Source organism: Ahaetulla prasina, chromosome 5 (assembly GCF_028640845.1).
Source record: "Ahaetulla prasina isolate Xishuangbanna chromosome 5, ASM2864084v1, whole genome shotgun sequence".
NCBI classification, from domain to species: domain Eukaryota; kingdom Metazoa; phylum Chordata; class Lepidosauria; order Squamata; family Colubridae; genus Ahaetulla; species Ahaetulla prasina.
The window spans coordinates 110,053,855-110,071,700 of record NC_080543.1 but is presented as its reverse complement, the minus strand read 5'-3'; the positions used below and the strand labels follow the sequence as shown (position 1 = coordinate 110,071,700).

Genomic DNA, 17,846 nt, shown 5'->3' with positions numbered 1-17,846 from the left:
CCTGGGTCATGTGATCTCCTTTTTGTGACTTTCTGACAAGCAAAGTCAATGGGGGAGCCAGATTCAGTTAACAACCGGGTTACTAACTTATTAGCTGCAGTGATTCACATAACAACTGTGGCAATAAAGGTCTTAAAATGGGACAAAGCTCATTTAAACTAATGTCCCACTTAACAACAGAAATTTTGGGCTCAAGTGTGGTTGTAATTTGAGGACTACCTACAGGCAATGTGTGAAGTCAAGCCTGTGGAACCCAACCACGATTAAGATTCTTTTTACCATTCTGACTCAAAAGTAAAATTAACACATACATACTTTTTCTTTAGATTTAATTAAAACAGACAAATGTTTCAACACCAAAGGACCATCCGCACTGTAAGCGAAGTTCACATCATCAAATGCAATCACTCCTTCAGTTGGCCACTCCGCTGGTGGACGTTTGTGTGTATGCCATGGTGCTTCCTGTTCCAATTCGGTGTATTCCGTTACTCGTTCCACTGATATCATCTGAAAAAGAGAAACAAATATTGATTCCTAGGTATTTACTGATTTACAATGCACTCGAGGATTGATTTTCAGGTTTTCAGTAGAATCAGATTCAATACTTGCCACAATTATTTCTACCTGAATAAATACACTTGTGAGAAAAGGGGGAGGAGCATAAATCAAATAAATAAGTGAAAAAATAGTTTGAAGTAATCTTATTTTCATATATCTGGAACAAACCTACAATATATCTTGGTGTTAATCTATGTCTTCTATATCTGAAAACAACACTCCACAACTGTGGGACTTATAAAGCTTAATTATATCCCTCTTCAGTGTACACTAGAGTAAACTACAGCTATTAAATATATACCATACACCTTTTTCTTTACCAGTGTGCTATCCTGCATATCTTAAATAATCCTTGTGTTGGTAGTGGACAACTGGAAGCTTGCTTTGTAGAGCTGTTCACAGTGTATTAGTTTACAAACATGAAATAGAACAGAGAACAGAGAACATATAATAATTAGAGACCGTCTAATCCAGCTCCTTGCTTAAGCAGGAGAGTTTATATCACAGATCTCCAGTCTCTTCATGAAAACATCCAGTGATAGAGCTCCCACAACGTCCAGCGCTAAGCCATTCCATGGATTAATCATTCTCACTGTCAGGAAATTTCTCCCTAGTTCTAAGTTCAAGGTCTCGTTAATGAACTGCCACCCATTACTTCTTGTCCTGCCTTCAGGGCTTTAGAAAATAGATTGACCCCCTCTTCTTTGTGACAGCCCCTCAAGCACCGGAGGACTACTATCATATCACCCATACTCCTTTTCGTTAGTCGGGATATACCTAGTTTCTTCAATCTTTTATTGTATGGTTTAGCCTCTAGATTCCTTATCATATTTGTTGCTGTTCTTTGCACTCTTTCTAAGGTCTCAATATATTTTTTGTATCGTGATGACTAGAACTGGATGCAGTATTCCAAGTGTGATCTCACTAATGCAGTATAAAGTGGTACTATCGTAGCACTTCATGTGATCTTGAAACTATTCCTCCGTTGATGCAGTCTAGGACTGCATTCGCTTTTTTGGCAGCTGCAGCACACAGCTTGCTCATACCTAAGTGATGGTCTACTAGGATACCTAGATCCCTCTGAAGTTGCTACTACTGAGCCAGGTACAATCTATTTAATAGCTGCGCATTTGGTTTTTCTTGCCGATGTGTAGCATCTTACTTTTTTTTTAATCACTGAATTGCATTTTATTAAATAGGGCCCAGTGTTCAAGTCTGTCAAGATCCTTCTGGATCTTGAGATTATCTTCCAAAGTGTCAGCTATTGCCCTGAGCTTGATGTCATCTGCAAATCTGATGAGTTCTCCTTCTATCCCCTCATCTAGATAATTTATGAAGATGCTGAAGAGTACTGGGCCGGAGAAAGAACCTTGAGGTACCCCACTCCATGCTTCCCTTCATGTACATGTTGTTCCATCGAAGACCATCTCCTGAATATGGTTGGTCAGCCAGTTGCAAATCCATCTGATGGTGGTACAGTCTATCCCACGTTATTCTATCTTACCAAGAAGTAGGCTATGGTCTACTTTGTCAAATGCCCTACTGAAATCAAACTCCGGGGTGAGTTATCATCTGTACGCTGATGATACTCAGCTGTACTTTTCCACCCCGGACCACCCCAATGAAGCTGTCGAAGTGCTGTCCCGGTGCCTGGAAGCCGTACGGGTCTGGATGGGGAGAAACAGACTCAGGCTCAATCCCTCCAAGACGGAGTGGCTGTGGATGCCGGCACTGCATAGTCAGCTGCAGCCGCAGCTGGCTGTGGGGGGCGAGTTATTGGCCCCAACGGAGAGGGTGCGCAACTTGGGTGTCCTCTTGGATGGGCGGCTGTCGTTTGACGATCATTTGGCGGCCGTCTCCAGGAGGGCCTTCCACCAAGTACACTTGGTGCGCCAGTTGCGCCCCTTTCTTGACCGGGATGCCTTATGCACGGTCACTCATGCCCTTGTCACTTCCCGCTTGGACTATTGCAATGCTCTCTACATGGGGCTGCCCTTAAAGTGCACCCGGAGGCTGCAGCTAGTTCAGAATGCAGCTGCGCGGGTAATAGTGGGAGCGACTCGTTGCTCCCATGTAACACCAATCCTGCGCAGCTTGCACTGGCTTCCTGTGGTCTTCGGTGCGCTCAAGATTTTGGTTACCACCTTTAAAGCGCCCATGGCTTAGGACCCGGTACTTACGGGACCGCCTGCTGTTACCTTTGCCTCCCACCGACCAGACGCTCACACAGAGAGGGCCTTCTCAGGGTGCCGCCCGCCAAGCAATGCCGGCTGGCGGCCCCCAGGGGAAGGGCCTTCTCTGTTGGAGCTCCTACGCTCTGGAATGAACTTCCCCCTGGTTTACATCAAGTGCCTGATCTTCGGACCTTCCGCCGTGAGCTGAAAACGCACCTATTTATTCAAGCGGGACTGGATTGATATTTTATTGGGGTATTTATGTCTTTTGATTTTAAATGGTTTTAAAAATTTTGGCCATGTTATAATATTTCTTTTTAATTTCTTTTTAATGTTTATATATTGTATTTTTACTAGGCTGTACACCGCCCTGAGTCCTTCGGGAGAAGGGCGGTATAAAAATTGAAATAAATAAATAAATAAATAAATAAATAAACTATGCCCACAGCATTTTCCTTATCCGTGATGTAATAATTATATATGAATTTTACAAAAAATCTCCCTTTTAACAACACTGCAGTCCCTATTTAGGGTACAGTTGGGGCAAAGGGATAGAACTGAACCTTTACTGTTGGGATGCCCTGCCTGACATCTATGCAGAGTTCAGAGCAGATATTTTAACTTTGTGACCTTGGAGAGAAACATCTGCTGCTATTTAGGATTGAACTTTCAACCTTCCAAGTGGGAAGTGTCTTCACCACCAGGCCACCATGCAGTTCTTATTAATTATATAATAATATATATTTTTATATATTAATTATATAATATTGTTTAGTAAAATTAAAATTAAATATATAATAATAACATTATATATATAAAACACTCATTTAATATATATTGTAATATAACACTCATTTAATATATGTACACACTCACTCTTTCCTCCCTTATGTATTCATCTCACCATGCTGGGCTTCCATTATGCTCTCTGTATGAAAAACTACCATGACTGAAATTCTTCCTTCTCCCTCTAAGAAGAGGTTGCCATCTTTGTTTTCCTTCATGGAAAGTTCTTTCATAATTCTCAACTGACTTTTTTTGTCACAAATGAAACAAATATATGTGTCCCAGGATAATTTTGCAAGATCCAAACTGGGTCGGTCACCGGGACTGACTCAGATTGGATCTTGACTTTTTTGTATTCAAAATAACTTGTATTGTATTGTTAGTTGCGAAGTCATGTCCAACCCATCGTGATCCCATGGACAATGTTCCTCCAGGCCTTCCTATCCTCTACCATCCTCTGGAGTCCATTTAAGCTCACACCAACTGCTTCAGTGACTCCATCCAGCCACCTCATTCTCTGTCGTCCCCTTCTTCTTTTGCCTTCAATCTTCCCCAGCATTAGGCAATTCTCCAGTGAGTCCTTCCTTCTCATTAGGTGGCCAAAGTATTTCAGTTTCATCTTCAGGATCTGGCCTTCTAAAGAGCAGTCAGGGTTGATCTCCTCTACGACTGACTTGTTTGTTCACCTTGCAGTCCAAGGGACTTGCAGGAGTCTTCTCCAGCACCAGAGTTCAAAGGCCTCAATAACTTACGTCCCCACAACACAAAAGGATGGAGGCAACATCAGCTGTATTAGAGCAAGGGTATCAAATTTGCGGCCCACAGGCTGCAAGCATCATGTGCAGGCCATGCCAACTCCAGCTCCACGAAGTGGGAAAATGTCATGATACGTCACTTGACGGCAACGTGATGTCACAAGTTTGACACCCCTGTATTAGAGCAAGGGAACCAACAGGGCAAAATGTCTCTGGGCTTCCAATGCAGCAGGGTTTTTACATAATTTACAGAAACAATTGTTTATTACCAGATTTTCAACTTCTGCACTTTGTCGAACTCCCCACTGGAACATTCCTGTGAGAGTGATTGCATAGGATAAAGCGAGGCCCACCTTTCCAGCATCAAGAGCTGCAAAACAAGAAAGAAGGCAAGTATAAAGAATTTTGAATGAACAATTTTCTTCAAGTTTAATCATCTATTTTATGAAATTGAAAATATAAAATGTATGAAATTACACAAACTAAATACATATGCATATGGGCTCTATATATGTATAGGAAATATGTTCTCCAGGAAATATATATATATACTTATCAAATTTGTGTTTGCTGATAAAGAAATAAATATATATAGTGTTAAATTTATATTTACTGACAAAAAAATAAAGGGAGACTAGTATAGATCTATTTCAAGCTATTTAGTTCTCATCAGCTAGCCATACCCTTCTGGGATTCAAACCCAGGCTTGCTTGCATATTAGGCAGATATATTTACCTCTAAGCCAAAGGTTCTCCTTGCTTTTCAGCTGTACCAGGGGAAAGATTAAGTAGGTTTTTTTCCCTATCGAAGCAACCTGGTCTACCCCAAATATGGGAGGGAGTATACTGTTTCCCTTTCGCCTTTCAGCCCCAATCCAGGAGCCCTCACAGGCAGTTGCTTACTTGACAAACTGTATGTATGTATGTATATACACACAAACACACACACACACACACACACGTTCTTAAATGAAGGATTTTAACAAAGAGGAATCTATTATTTATAAAAAAAATAAAGAACATTAAGAGGAAATTCATTTGTTGTAGCAAAATATTAACAGAAATTTTAACTTACTGATTGATTTAATTTATTAAAATTTTATATTGCCTGACTTCCAACGGCTGGGCAGTTCATCGATAAAAACAAAGATGGCACATTCGGACAACAATCAAAACAAACCAGATTACCCAAAAATTATCTGGAGGAAGTACTGTCTCATTACCAGTAACTGGCTTGTGAAAAGAATTTATTCACTTGCTGTCGGTAACATAGCTAGAAAAATATGAGACGGCAAACGACAGTAGATAATAGGATAATAGTATAATGTTTTCTTACTCTGTGCAAGTAGCAAAGAGCCAAAGACCATCACTATCACAAAGATGGCACAGATGGCATCCAAGCGTACAGCAAACCAGCGAGATGTAGTCAGAAATAGGAACCAAGCTTCTGAAAGCAAAAAGAAGAAAGGGAGATTGTTCAGATGCAACAGATACAACATTAACAGGGCTGAAACAATTTGATTGTATAAATTCAGTCTTATCTTTGAAACTGATTTTGGAAATTCAGGAAGGAAACAGATTTTTCAAACAGTTCCATTATACCTCTAAGGATATATAGTGATACAGATGGTCCTCAACTTGTGACTACAATTGGGGCCAGCATTTATGTTGCTAAGGAAGGCAGTTGTTAAGTGAATTGTGCTCGATTTTATGATCTCTTTTGCCACAATTGATAAGGAAATCACTGCAGATGTTAAGTGAATCAGGCAGTCTTTAAGCAAATCAGGGTTTCCCCACTGACTTTCCTTGTTGGAAATCAACTGGGAAAGTCTTAAATGGTTATCCCATAATTCCATAAATATATGCCAGTTGCCAAGTGCTCAAATTTTGGTCATTTGACATGTAGATCAGGGGTAAAATGCTATCAGTTCAGACCAGTTCACCTGAACCAATAGTAAAAAATGCTACCAGTTCAGGCAAACTGGTAGTACAAAATATACTACCGGTTCAAGTGAACCAGTATTTCTGACAATCAGCTGCGCCGCCCAATTTATATTCACTAGAAAGCAAGAAATCCCGCTTACTAGCGAATCTAAATCATGCAGCATAGCTGTTCCCCCCCACCCCACTGTTCTACTTACCTTTGCAGACTCAGAAAAGGCTTCTTAATCCTCCCTTTTCGGTCCGCATGCATGCGAAGCACACGTTTGGCGTGCACTGCACATGTGCGCGCAAAGAGAACCAGTAGCGAAGTGAACCGGTAACAGACTTCAGAGCATTTCATCCCTGATGTGGATGCTACAATAGTCATAAGTACAAGGACGGGTTGTAAGTCACTTTTTCCAATGACGTTGTAACTTCAAACAGTCACCAAACAAAGGCTTGTAAGTCGAGGACTGCCTGTACAGGTAGTGCTGGACTTACAACAGTTCATTTAGTGACCGTTCAAAGTTACAATGGCACTGAAAAAAGTGACAGGACCATTTTTCACAGTTACAACCTTTGCAGCCTCCCCGTGATCATGTGATCAAAATTCAGATGCTTGGCCACCGATTCATACTTACGACCGTTACAGTGTCCCGGGGTCATGTGATCACTTTTTGCAACCTTCTAACAAACAAAGTGAATGGGGAAGCCAGATTCACTTAACAACCAGAATACTAGCTTATCCATTGCAGTGATTCACTTAACAACTGTGGCAAGAAAGGTTGTAAAATAGGACAAAACTCACTTAACAACATAAATTCGGGGCTCAATTGTGATCATTAAGTCAAGGACTACCATATATCTCAATGAGATTTTTGAGAAGACAGCCAACATATGCCTCAGATGAAACAATGCTTCGTTCTCCTGCCTCATTCCATTTCTCAATTAGTGAATATAGTAGTTGAGGAAATAGTATACTGCAGGAAGAATCTTTCTTCTTGGTTCTGCTGAACTGGAAATTAATTACCTTGATCTTTTTTACAAACCTGTGTGCAGGTCTTGGTGTGCATCAAATAATTCTTGGAATCTTTGCTGTGCTTGAAAAGCACGAATTGTCCAAAGTCCCTGAAGAGATGATGATAAATGAGAAAAAACTGGGCTTCGAGCTGCAACAGAAAGATTAAAAGATGTCAGATTTCAAGAGAACTCTTTCATTATGATGACCTTTAATAGTACTGTGAGATATTAACTGAATCAATGTGTAATATTTATCACTGGTATTACAAAAACAGTAAGTGTTTCTCTAAAATTATCTTAATGCTTATTTAAAAATCATTATAAAATTATTGCCACCCAGAGTCACCTGAAACTGCAAGATGGGCGGCAAATAAATTTGATAAATAAATAAACAAACCAAAAAAATAAATAATGCAGAAGTTGCAGGGAGTGATACTCAACTGATATACATACAGCCATGATTAGGTTATCTTGTTCTTGAATCGTGATAGTCAGTAACAAAATTCACTCAGAAATATCTATATGACTTAGAATGTATCTTTCACAGTGAAGAACACAAAGCAAGAATAAAGTGGAATAATGTTGTTCATACCCACTCAGTACCAGGAGATCTGGCACAAAAGCTGAGCAGGCAATATTTTGAGACAGGTAGATAGAAATGCTGACTAGCAGTAGAAAGGCAGGGTTGTTGGGGGAGTGGGGTTGGGGGAATGGATAATGAAGAAAATGTAGTCTTTATGCTACAGTTATTCTGTAGGATTGAGGTCATTTAGCAATCTATAATATACAGTATTTAAGTAGGTTGCAGCTTCCTAGCTTGTCCTCTGTTTCTTTTGCAACAAGAGCTGTGGTGGCACAGTGGTTAGAATGCAGTATTGCAGGCTAAATCACTGCTTACTGTCAGGAGTTCGATCTGACCAGCTCAAGGTTGACTTAGCCTTCCATCCCTTCTGGGGTTGGTAAAAAGAGGACCCAGACTGTTGCGGGCAATGTGTTGACTCTGTAAACCGCTTACAGAGGGCTGTAAAGCACTGTGAAGCCCAACATAAGTCTAAGTGCTATTGGCTAGTGCTAACTCCAAATTTTCATATATTTTCATTACTAAGAATAAGGGATGTGTCAATTATAATTCATAGCTAAATTGCTGAAATAGAGAAAAGAGAAAACAGGATAATTTAAAAAACAAAACAAAATCAGAGGCAGGCAACTTGTGAGGTGCAAGAGTCACATTCCTTTTTTTCCCTCAGCCTCCAATGGTCACAGGGCTCATCCACTCTTTTTGGACTTATTCATTTAAAATAAAATTGGTGTATTAAGTACTGTGAGAGCTGAAAGCATTTCCTTCACTTTTTATTTCAGCAAATTTCTCAATCATTCCTAATGTCAAATACAGACAAAGCACATGGGAGGGTGTGCTCAACCAGTGAGAGAAAAAGATACATACGTTGTGTCTATTCCTGAGAACAAGAAATTAAAGAATTTTTGGAGTGCTGGAAATGGAACATTTTATACGTGCTGGAAATAGATTTTTATACGTGCCATTAAGGGCTACAAGAAGGGATGAGCCAAAGGAGTGTTCAAAATCACTACCAAAATACACATATACTCATGTTTTCCAGAAAATAAGACAGGAACTTATTTTCTTTTGGGCCAGAAAATAAGCACTAGGGCTTATTTTTCAGGGCTGTTGTGGCTGCGGCACCATGAGCATCCAAATGGAATGGGCTACACAGGCTCTTAAGTAAGGTTTATTTTGGGGGATAGAACTTATACTAGGACTCGTATTAGGCGCATGCCAGTGGTGAAATCCATTTTTTTCCCTACTGGTTCTGTGGGCATGGCTTAGTGGGTGTGGCCTGGTGGGCGTGGCAGAGGAAGGCTACTGCAAAATCTCTATTCCCACCCCACTCTGGGGCAAGCCAGAGGTGGTATTTGCCAGTTCTGCGAACAACTCAAAATTTTTGCTACCGGTTCTCCAGAACCTGTCTGAACCTGCTGGATTTCAGGTTCTGGCACATGCATAAAAACATGCTAGGGCTTATTTTTGGGATAGGTCTTATTTTCAGGAAAACAGGGGTATGTACAGGAGGAAAACCAACTCTGCATGCGAGGAATTTGCAGCAAGGAATGCAAGGATCCCCAAATCGTTAAAATTAAAACACCTACTGGTAGATTCCAAACGTTTGATATCTCTTGATGTATCCAAAAAGTAGCGTCGAAGAATTATGAAAACAATAAGAAGGGGAACCAACGGGATGAGAATCCAGGGTATCACAGCAATCGCCACGCCGACCACCCCACACACCTGAAGAAAGGTCTGCCAGAAGAAAAAGTAACCATCATCAAACATCTCTGTTTTCAAAAGTTCTTCTGAGAGTCCTGCACACAACACTCTACCAAGAGATAGTGAGAGCAAACCATCCCAAAGTCCATACAGTCATATAAATGGACATAATATTTGGGAAACATTTTCTAATTATTTCTACTAACACCCAAAACTCATTTATGGTCCTTCCACAACGTGCCCATTGTTCTAATTCCACAACAAAATTCAAAAGGGCAAGATGTTTGGCAAATCACAAGTCTCACTTGCTGTATCATTTCTGCCCACTCCAATCTGCAAGGTAATCATTTTAATGAACTAACTAAATGGCAATGGTTAAGATGCCTGAAAGGTACTTTTGAAGCATAAAAAAACAGCAACTAAGTTCCAGAAGCCCACAGCTGAACGCAATATGTGAAATTGTCACCACTTTTTATCAGTCTTGCTTGACCTCCAGTGATGGGTTTCAAAATTTTTTACTACCAGTTCTGTGGGTGTGGCTTGGTGGGCGTGGCATGGCTTTGTGGGCGAGACTTGGTGGGCATGGCATGGGAAGGCTACTGTAAAATCTCCATTCCCACCCCACTCCAGGGGAAGGATACTGTAAAATCACCATTACCTCTCCAATCCAGGGGAAGGTTCCTGCAAAATCCCCATTTCCTCCCGATCAGCTGGGACTTGGGAGGCAGAGAATAGATGGGGGCAGGGCCAGTCAGAATTTTTACTACCAGTTCTCCGAATTACTCAAAATTTCCGCTACCGGTTCTCCAGAACTGGTGAGAACCTGCTGAAACCCACCTCTGTTGTCCCCTAATAAGATCATAGAAATCAAGCAGAGTCAGAAACATCAAAATTGTTTTCTCCTAAACTAGGTTCCAAATTTCCTAAGCCTGGTCTTAGCTCCATAAAACTCCCTAGTCTTTTGGTTTCCTTTCAGCCCTTTGTGATTCTGGGGCTTATCTCAACTTTTAGGCTCTGTGCTATTTTCTCCTAGTTCTTTGCTTTAACATTATCTCTACCACCATTTCCTTTTTCAGGGGGTGGGTGGGTGGAATTCTACCTTTTTAGGGTACTGCTTAATTCATCTTTCTTTTTATCCTGCTTTTTACTTGTCCCCAGAACTATAAAATGGCCTCATCAAAGCTTTATTTATACACAGGCGAAATTTACCATTATGCACCTGCTTGAAGCATGCTTGAAGTAAATGAATTAGAGAACAAATTTTCTCTTTGGTTTCAGGGTCATGTTTAGCTACAACCTTAAGAAACGAAATCTCTCAGATGGGAATATTCCTGAGAACAAAACCTGCTCTTGGAAGCAAAATAAAAGAGCGGGGATATTGTTAGGATGATGAAGTTCTGACACACCATTGTCTGACACACATCCTATCTTTGGAAGGAATTTTACAGAAGCCTCATTAACATTACATTTATGAAAGGGTGGGTCATTCTAATATCGTGCATATGAAAAACTCAACTTGCATGCAAATAAACTGTTAATGAAATAGTCTCAAAAGGCAGACACCTTATTGCACAGGCAACAACCAAGCCCTGTAAAGAAAGGGAAGGCATCTGATTTCCCAACTTATGCAAATTGAACAATATCCTTGGAAAACACGTGGCCATTTCATAACAAATTAAATTTTACTTTAGAGCTGCCTTTCTTTAAACTATCATCATGAGGGCTGCAGTTTCTACACAGAGGGGGGAAGGAGGTGAATCAAGCTGATCTAAAACAGGTGTCTCCAACCTTGGCAACTTTAAGACTTGTGGTCTTTAAATCCCAAAATCCTGGGAGTTCTGAATTCTGGGAGCTGAAGTCCACAAGTGTTAAAGTTGCCAACGTTGGAGACCCCTGATCTAAAAGATTTGGCTTGAAGTTCAGGGCGAAACAAGGAGCTAAAACGGGAGCAGGTAGCGGGTTTGGAGGACTGGTGGAATAAGAACAGCTTGGTTCTAAATGCAGGAAAAACAAAAGAGATTGTTATCAATTTCAGAAAAGACATGCACAGCCATACACCGCTGTGCATTAATGATTTAACTGTGGAGGTGGTTAGTACTATTGAGTTTCTGGGTTAGCTTGGCCATTCAACAGTGAGACACTGATGAAACTGGCATGGCAGCACTTGCATTTCTGCATCGTGTAAGAATAGCACGTCTTCGTTCCCCTGTCCTTACCACTTTCTATTGAGGGACGATTGAAAGCATCTGTCTTTGGCATTACTGTTTGGTTTGGAAGTATTACGGTTTCAGACAGGAAGGCCATGCAGAGAGTGGTGAGGATGGCAGAAAAAAAATTATTGGAAATTCACTTCCTTCTATCCAGGACATGGCATATAAGTGATGCTTGATCAGGGATCGCAGTAATGTCTGGGATGCTACACATCCTTTCCATGACCAGTTTTCTTTGTTACCTCCTAAGAGGAGGCTTCACAGCTTCCAAAGCAGAACAACTAGATTCTGTAATAGTTTTGTACCATGTAGTATCAACCTTGTTAACTCTCAAGACTTTTTGCTATTTATTCAAAATGGACTGGGATTAATGTATGTATGTATGTATGTATGTATGTATGTATGTATGTATGTATGTATGTATCTCTCTCTCTCTCTCTCTGTGTGTGTATACAGCATATGATTGGGGTGTGGGGGGGTATGTGTGTGTGTATGTGTGTGTGTGTGTGTATTTCTTTTGAGGGAGTGCATTAAAATTTCATTTCTAATGTGTGCCAGTGTTTATCAGAAAAAGTGATGATATCTTAAATATATTGCCCAGGTTTTAAAATGAACTCTCCTCCAGTGACAAGGACTGGCCAGGTGAAAGAAAGGTCTCTCTTCCAGCCCTCCTCAGCCTACCTCTCTCCATGTAGTTTCTCTTCTACTAAGAATCAGGGTGTGCTATCTTTGCAACCAGCAAGAAAAATATTTCATACATTAATTGGCTTGATTTATTTATTCTACACTAGTAAATGCTTAAGAGGACTAAGAGCATGTAAAAAGTAAAAACATAGTTTAAAATATTAAAAGAAAAACAAAACAAAACAAAACAAAAAGATAACAAGTTGTTATCTCAAGAATTTTTCCTGCAGATCTTAATGGCTAAGCAAGTTAGCACTGCAAAGGAAATCCTTGGACAATCAGGCTCCAGAGTATTCAGGGTTTTAAAGGCTAGTGTAGCAAGATCTGTATGTTGGTGAATTACACAGACACATCCATGGGGGATCTGGGCACAATACGGATTTAACTAGCTATTATAGGCAACTTCCAGAACTTTTATTAATGTTCCAGTTTAGCCTACAGCCCTGGACTTTGTGTAGCTTTCTAGATCAATCAAGGTTGATTAGTGCTGCCACCTAGCTGAACCAGACTGAAACTTTACATTGTGCTCAGTAAGCAATATATAACAAGAATACTTCTCTTAACACAGGGCTCATATGATCCCTAGACTTTACAGATTAACAGCCTAACTGTGACATTTCATATCAATACCCGGACATTTCTCAAGATGCTACAGAGAGCTGCTACTCTATATTACTCCTTCTACAAAAAAAGCAAAGCAAACAGACAAAAAAGAAAATATTTAAATCTCACAGAAAGCATGTATTTAAATCTATACAAATATTTTACAAGCCTTACCCTCCGATTCATTTAGCTTACTTATATTTATCCCTTGAGATCCAATATTGATAATTTGCACTGGTAATTTTACTTCAAAAAAACCTCCCTTTGAATCTGAAAGTAAAATCTGAGATCTATTTGTGTCAAACAGAAAAAAATATTCCCTATTTTGTTTATAAATACATCCATAATATATCAGTAGTTTAAGGCAATGTAAAAGATTTGTACTTATCACCATTTAAAACAGGATTGTTACACTCTGTGAGTGACAGGGGAATTAAAAGATTTGTAGAAGCTAAGAAGTTGTTAGAAATGTTAATGGAATCACTTGATCTTTTCTTCCTTCTGCTACAGAAACTCTTCCTGCCAGGAAATTGTGTTACAGTGTTCATAGAAATGTTTTGAAGGGATAAAATCCATAGTCTTTTGTAAAAAGAAATTAGAAATGTAGACAAGGGAAGATGGAGCAATTTAAAAAAGCAGGAGAATGCTTGACTGGCCTATGGGAACCCTGGGTTTAAGGCAACTCCATATTCATTGTTGGCATGAAAAGCTCAGGAGTCCAATAAATACTGAAGAGCAAATGGCCCACAGGTTCTTAAACATCACTGATGCAAGCCACGTTCCAGGATATGGATATGTGACCCAAATCTCTATAATTAAAGACTGTCTCACCAAGGCTTCATTTAAAGATTTAAAGATAGCAAAAGTGAGAGAATAAGATTATTCCCCTGATGTGGAAGACTATCATATCAAGAGAAAACAGAATCTGCTATCCGTTTTTGGCCAATAGTGGTGCTACCCTCATCCTATAGCTAGTGGGTTTCAGCAGGTTCTGACCAGTTCTGGAGAACCGGTAGTGGAAATTTTGAGTAGTTTGGAGAACCAGTAGTAAAAATTGTAACTGGCCCCGCCCCCATCTATTCTCTGCCTCCCAAGTCCCAGCTGATCAGGAGGAAATGGGGATTTTGCAGTAACCTTCCGCTGCCATGCCCACCAAGCCATGCCATGCCCATCAAGCCACACCCTCAGAACCGGTAGTAAAAAAATTTGAAACCCACCACTGTTCTACAACATCTTCTGAGGCAGTTTTCAGAATTGTATTTTGGGAGGTGACAGTGACACCACCCAACTCCTAGCTTCAGGAATTGTTCTTTGATTGTAACCATCTAATTAATTAATGCTTGTGATGTGTGTGGCCATAAAACAGCCTCTTCTAAGTCTATAGATGAGACCCAATTTGTTCCCTATCCTGCCTTCCCATTCATTTTATTTACTGACAGCTGCTCCTAAGGCTTGAGGTTGTCGATCAGTAATTAATATCATTCATTATGACAGCAGTGACATAATGTACATTTTTGAAATGCAGGGGCGATTATGTCAACCCCCCCAAGTTACAATTAAAGGGAATAATCTAAATGTGATTGATATTCAAAGGTGTTCACCCCACTAAAATGCAGACGTGCAAGCATTTAATTTAGCACGTAACCAAATCCCAATTATAGTATTATGTAAAGCAGTATTTGTTTGTTTTAGTGTTGCATTACCTCAACTGTGGTAAATGCTACCAGGAAAGTAGTATCACACAGCTTTAAAATGCAGTGGTGCAATTTAAAGCAAAGAGAGAAGTGAGAAGACATGAAACCTTTATCTAACTTGGTGTTTTGCCATCAGCCAAAATCCAGGGAAATAATGGCTAGTTGCCACTGCAAACAATGCTACACAACAACTGGAAAATGCAAAATGCAAGAGTGCGAGAGGAAGAAAAGAATGACTGCCAATCTTTCTTTCAGATCCAAAAAGTTTTTGGGTTTTTAAAAAACAAAACAAAAACTTTTTAGGAAAAATCAACATTCACTACCTTCAGTGAACATCAAACCTGGGGTAGAATTTTGAATATTTTTAAACACCATGGAATGTTGTCTTTCTGCAATTTGGAAACTCCTTCTTCTGCATATTTGCATTAAAGTCAATGTAAAGAAATTATGCGGTCCATATTGTGAATGCCAGGTGCTTGTAAAGAAATGCAAGACCTTTTTCGTATACAAAAATTATTGCAAATGGTTTTTTAAAGGCTATCAGCAAAACATCAATTTCAAGCACGTTCTTTAACAAAGAATATATAAAATTGAAAGTGTGTAACTGTTCAATGAGGCCTAGGTAGAGACAATACAACTGCAGTCAAGAGGAGGTACTTAACATGATTTTCAGATGCCAAAATAATTTGATCAACAAGGAGCATCATCTGCACTTCTGTTTTAGACAGCAAAATGTTTTGAGTCCATCATACCTTGCCAGACTGACAAGGCAAAGAAGCCTAAAGGGTTTCTTCTCTACCACCAACTTCTTCTTTCTTATCCAACTTGTTCAAACTTTCCCTTTCCAAATGCTGAGTCAAGGGCAGCAAGAATACTTTATGAACCAAAATGGAAGGACATTTGGATTCACACAATGGACAAATGGCTGCCGAAGTTGGTGGAGTTAGCAGAGATGGCTAAATTGACTGTTTTAATTAAAGAAAGGAAAAAAGACAACTACGGTACTTTTGCTTCTACCTAGAAACCGCTTCTGGACTTTGTGCTTGAGGTGGGAAAAAAACGAAACTTTGATTTTGAGTTTTACCGATTGGATAGATTTGTTGTTATAGTAATGGCTAGTTTATACTACTATGTAAAAGTAAAAAGTTGAGGTTTGATGTGAATATCTTATTTTACTGCACCAAAGGGAGTCAGAAATCAACGCCTTTTCTTTCTTTTTCCTTTCTTTTCTACACTTTTCCCTTCCTTATTTTTCCTATTATTTGCTTTTGTACTTTTGTCTTTTATATTAGAAACTAATTAAAAAATACAAATGCTGGGAAGCTAGATCATATCAACAGGGGGACCCTGCTCTTTGAACATCACTGCCACCGATCTCTCTTTTTCTTACAGGCTACAGACTCTGCCCTGAAATACCCTTGAGTTGTTATGAGAACATTAACCTAAATAGGTATTTCTTCCATTAGCTGGACCATCCCACATAATCATTAGAGTAGCCCATAAAACACAGATATAGGTGAACCATCGTAAGTTGAAACAAGGCTATTCCTGTTGCTCTGAAAAAAAAATACTAAGTGTATACTGGATTCTGATTTAGTTTTTAAATTAGAAACAAAACAGAGAAGTGTCAGTTAATTATTACTGAAGATAAAAAATATATATGGAAGTCTACATTGCCAATGAATTGTGGTGAAAGAAGGAGACAGATGGGAGAGGCCCTTGAGCGTCTCAAAATGACAACCACATTGAAAACTAAAAGATGCTGAAATGTCTTCGAACACACTTTCCCTGACATTTCCACACAATGAAATGTAAGGGTCAACGGTATTGAAACAAACAAGCAGTTTCACTCATTTGCACCTATGAAAGGAAGCGACCCTAGCCATTGTTGTCATTTTAGGCACTTTTTGTTCTTAATATCCAAACAGATCAGCCTTTTTTATTTTATTTTGAAAAAAATTACTGCAGCCACCTCACTTGCATTTTCCTTTTCTTTGGCATTTTCACTTCATAAAAGCTGCAGTCAATGTGTTTTTGTGTGTGGTGAGAAGGGATGACATTTCCAGTGGTGGTCTTGTCCACAGTCTACATTGGTGGCTCAAGTAGTCTCAGGATTAGGTCTTTGTGTGCAATGAAAGGATATGAAAAGTCAGTTATTTAAACTCAGTCAAGCTGTTGATTTTGGGGAGGGAAAAAGGGGCTTTTCAATTCACCAGCTTCAATAAATCACTGGCATTTTCTTTCTCATCCAAGGGCAGCTGCAGATAGCACACAATGTTCCCCCAGAAACAAAACAAAATCTTAAGGTTGTTTTTTTTTAATGCAACATTTAGAAGGGGCAGGAACATAAATTAAAGTTAACAGATGTATATTTCCAAACATTCTACAAAAAACGCTCCAGTCGGTCTGCTGCATTAAGGAGAATTTGAAAATGCTTTGCAAGACAATGTTAACAGTTTTAGAAAGAAACATACCCATACAGTGTTTAAGACAGGAAGTGAAAAAGCAAGAGAGAGGAAAATGTGTGTGTATAAAACAAAAAAAGGAAATGAAGGGGAAAAAAGATTTTGATTAGCACATAAATTTATCAGTGAATAATTTTTAAAAAATGGCAGTATAGAGTCAAAAGGATTGCTGTATTCTTAAATTTCTACGACTCTGGTTCTTTTAAAATATTTAAGCTTGCAGTCCTGAACAAGATTAAACGCTGTAGGATTTATCTCTGGCTAAGGATACATAGAATTGCATTGTGCATGTAGCAATTTTAATAGTATTTTGCAAAGCATAACAAAATAACTAAAAAGTAGAGCCATCAACTACAAGGAAACTTACTCTTTAGTAATCATTTGCAGTATATTATATATTATCATGTAAATAAATCCCTCTGAAAACAAATTAGCACCCTTTCAAAGATACTGCTAGAAGGTCACAGCAACACTCTAGTATTTCCTGCATAGTTGGGTGATGGTAGGAATTTTTTCTCTAGTCAACATATAGATATATTTTTGCAAAACTAAAATATTCAACTGCTAGAAAAGCAAGGGGGGGGAGAACCTGAAATGCTTCTAAATGACCCTACCACAACTTGGAAAATGAACCACTTCTTCAATGCAAATCATCTCAAGAAAAGCTTCTGCACACAAAGTGTGAGGAACT

General features: G+C 39.3%; 1 protein-coding gene across 1 annotated transcript in view; it reads right to left on the bottom strand.

The window, feature by feature from the left end:
* Window positions 1-17,846, bottom strand: part of ABCC4 (ATP binding cassette subfamily C member 4) — a 222,824-nt gene that overhangs the window by 62,358 nt on the left and 142,620 nt on the right. Inside the window, exons 21-25 of the mRNA XM_058184767.1 lie at window positions 9,382-9,532; window positions 7,245-7,364; window positions 5,609-5,719; window positions 4,543-4,643; window positions 316-507 (exon numbers count right to left, since the gene is read on the bottom strand). Coding sequence (XP_058040750.1) covers window positions 316-507; window positions 4,543-4,643; window positions 5,609-5,719; window positions 7,245-7,364; window positions 9,382-9,532 — 675 coding nt within the window. The remainder of the gene's footprint in view (window positions 1-315; window positions 508-4,542; window positions 4,644-5,608; window positions 5,720-7,244; window positions 7,365-9,381; window positions 9,533-17,846) is intronic.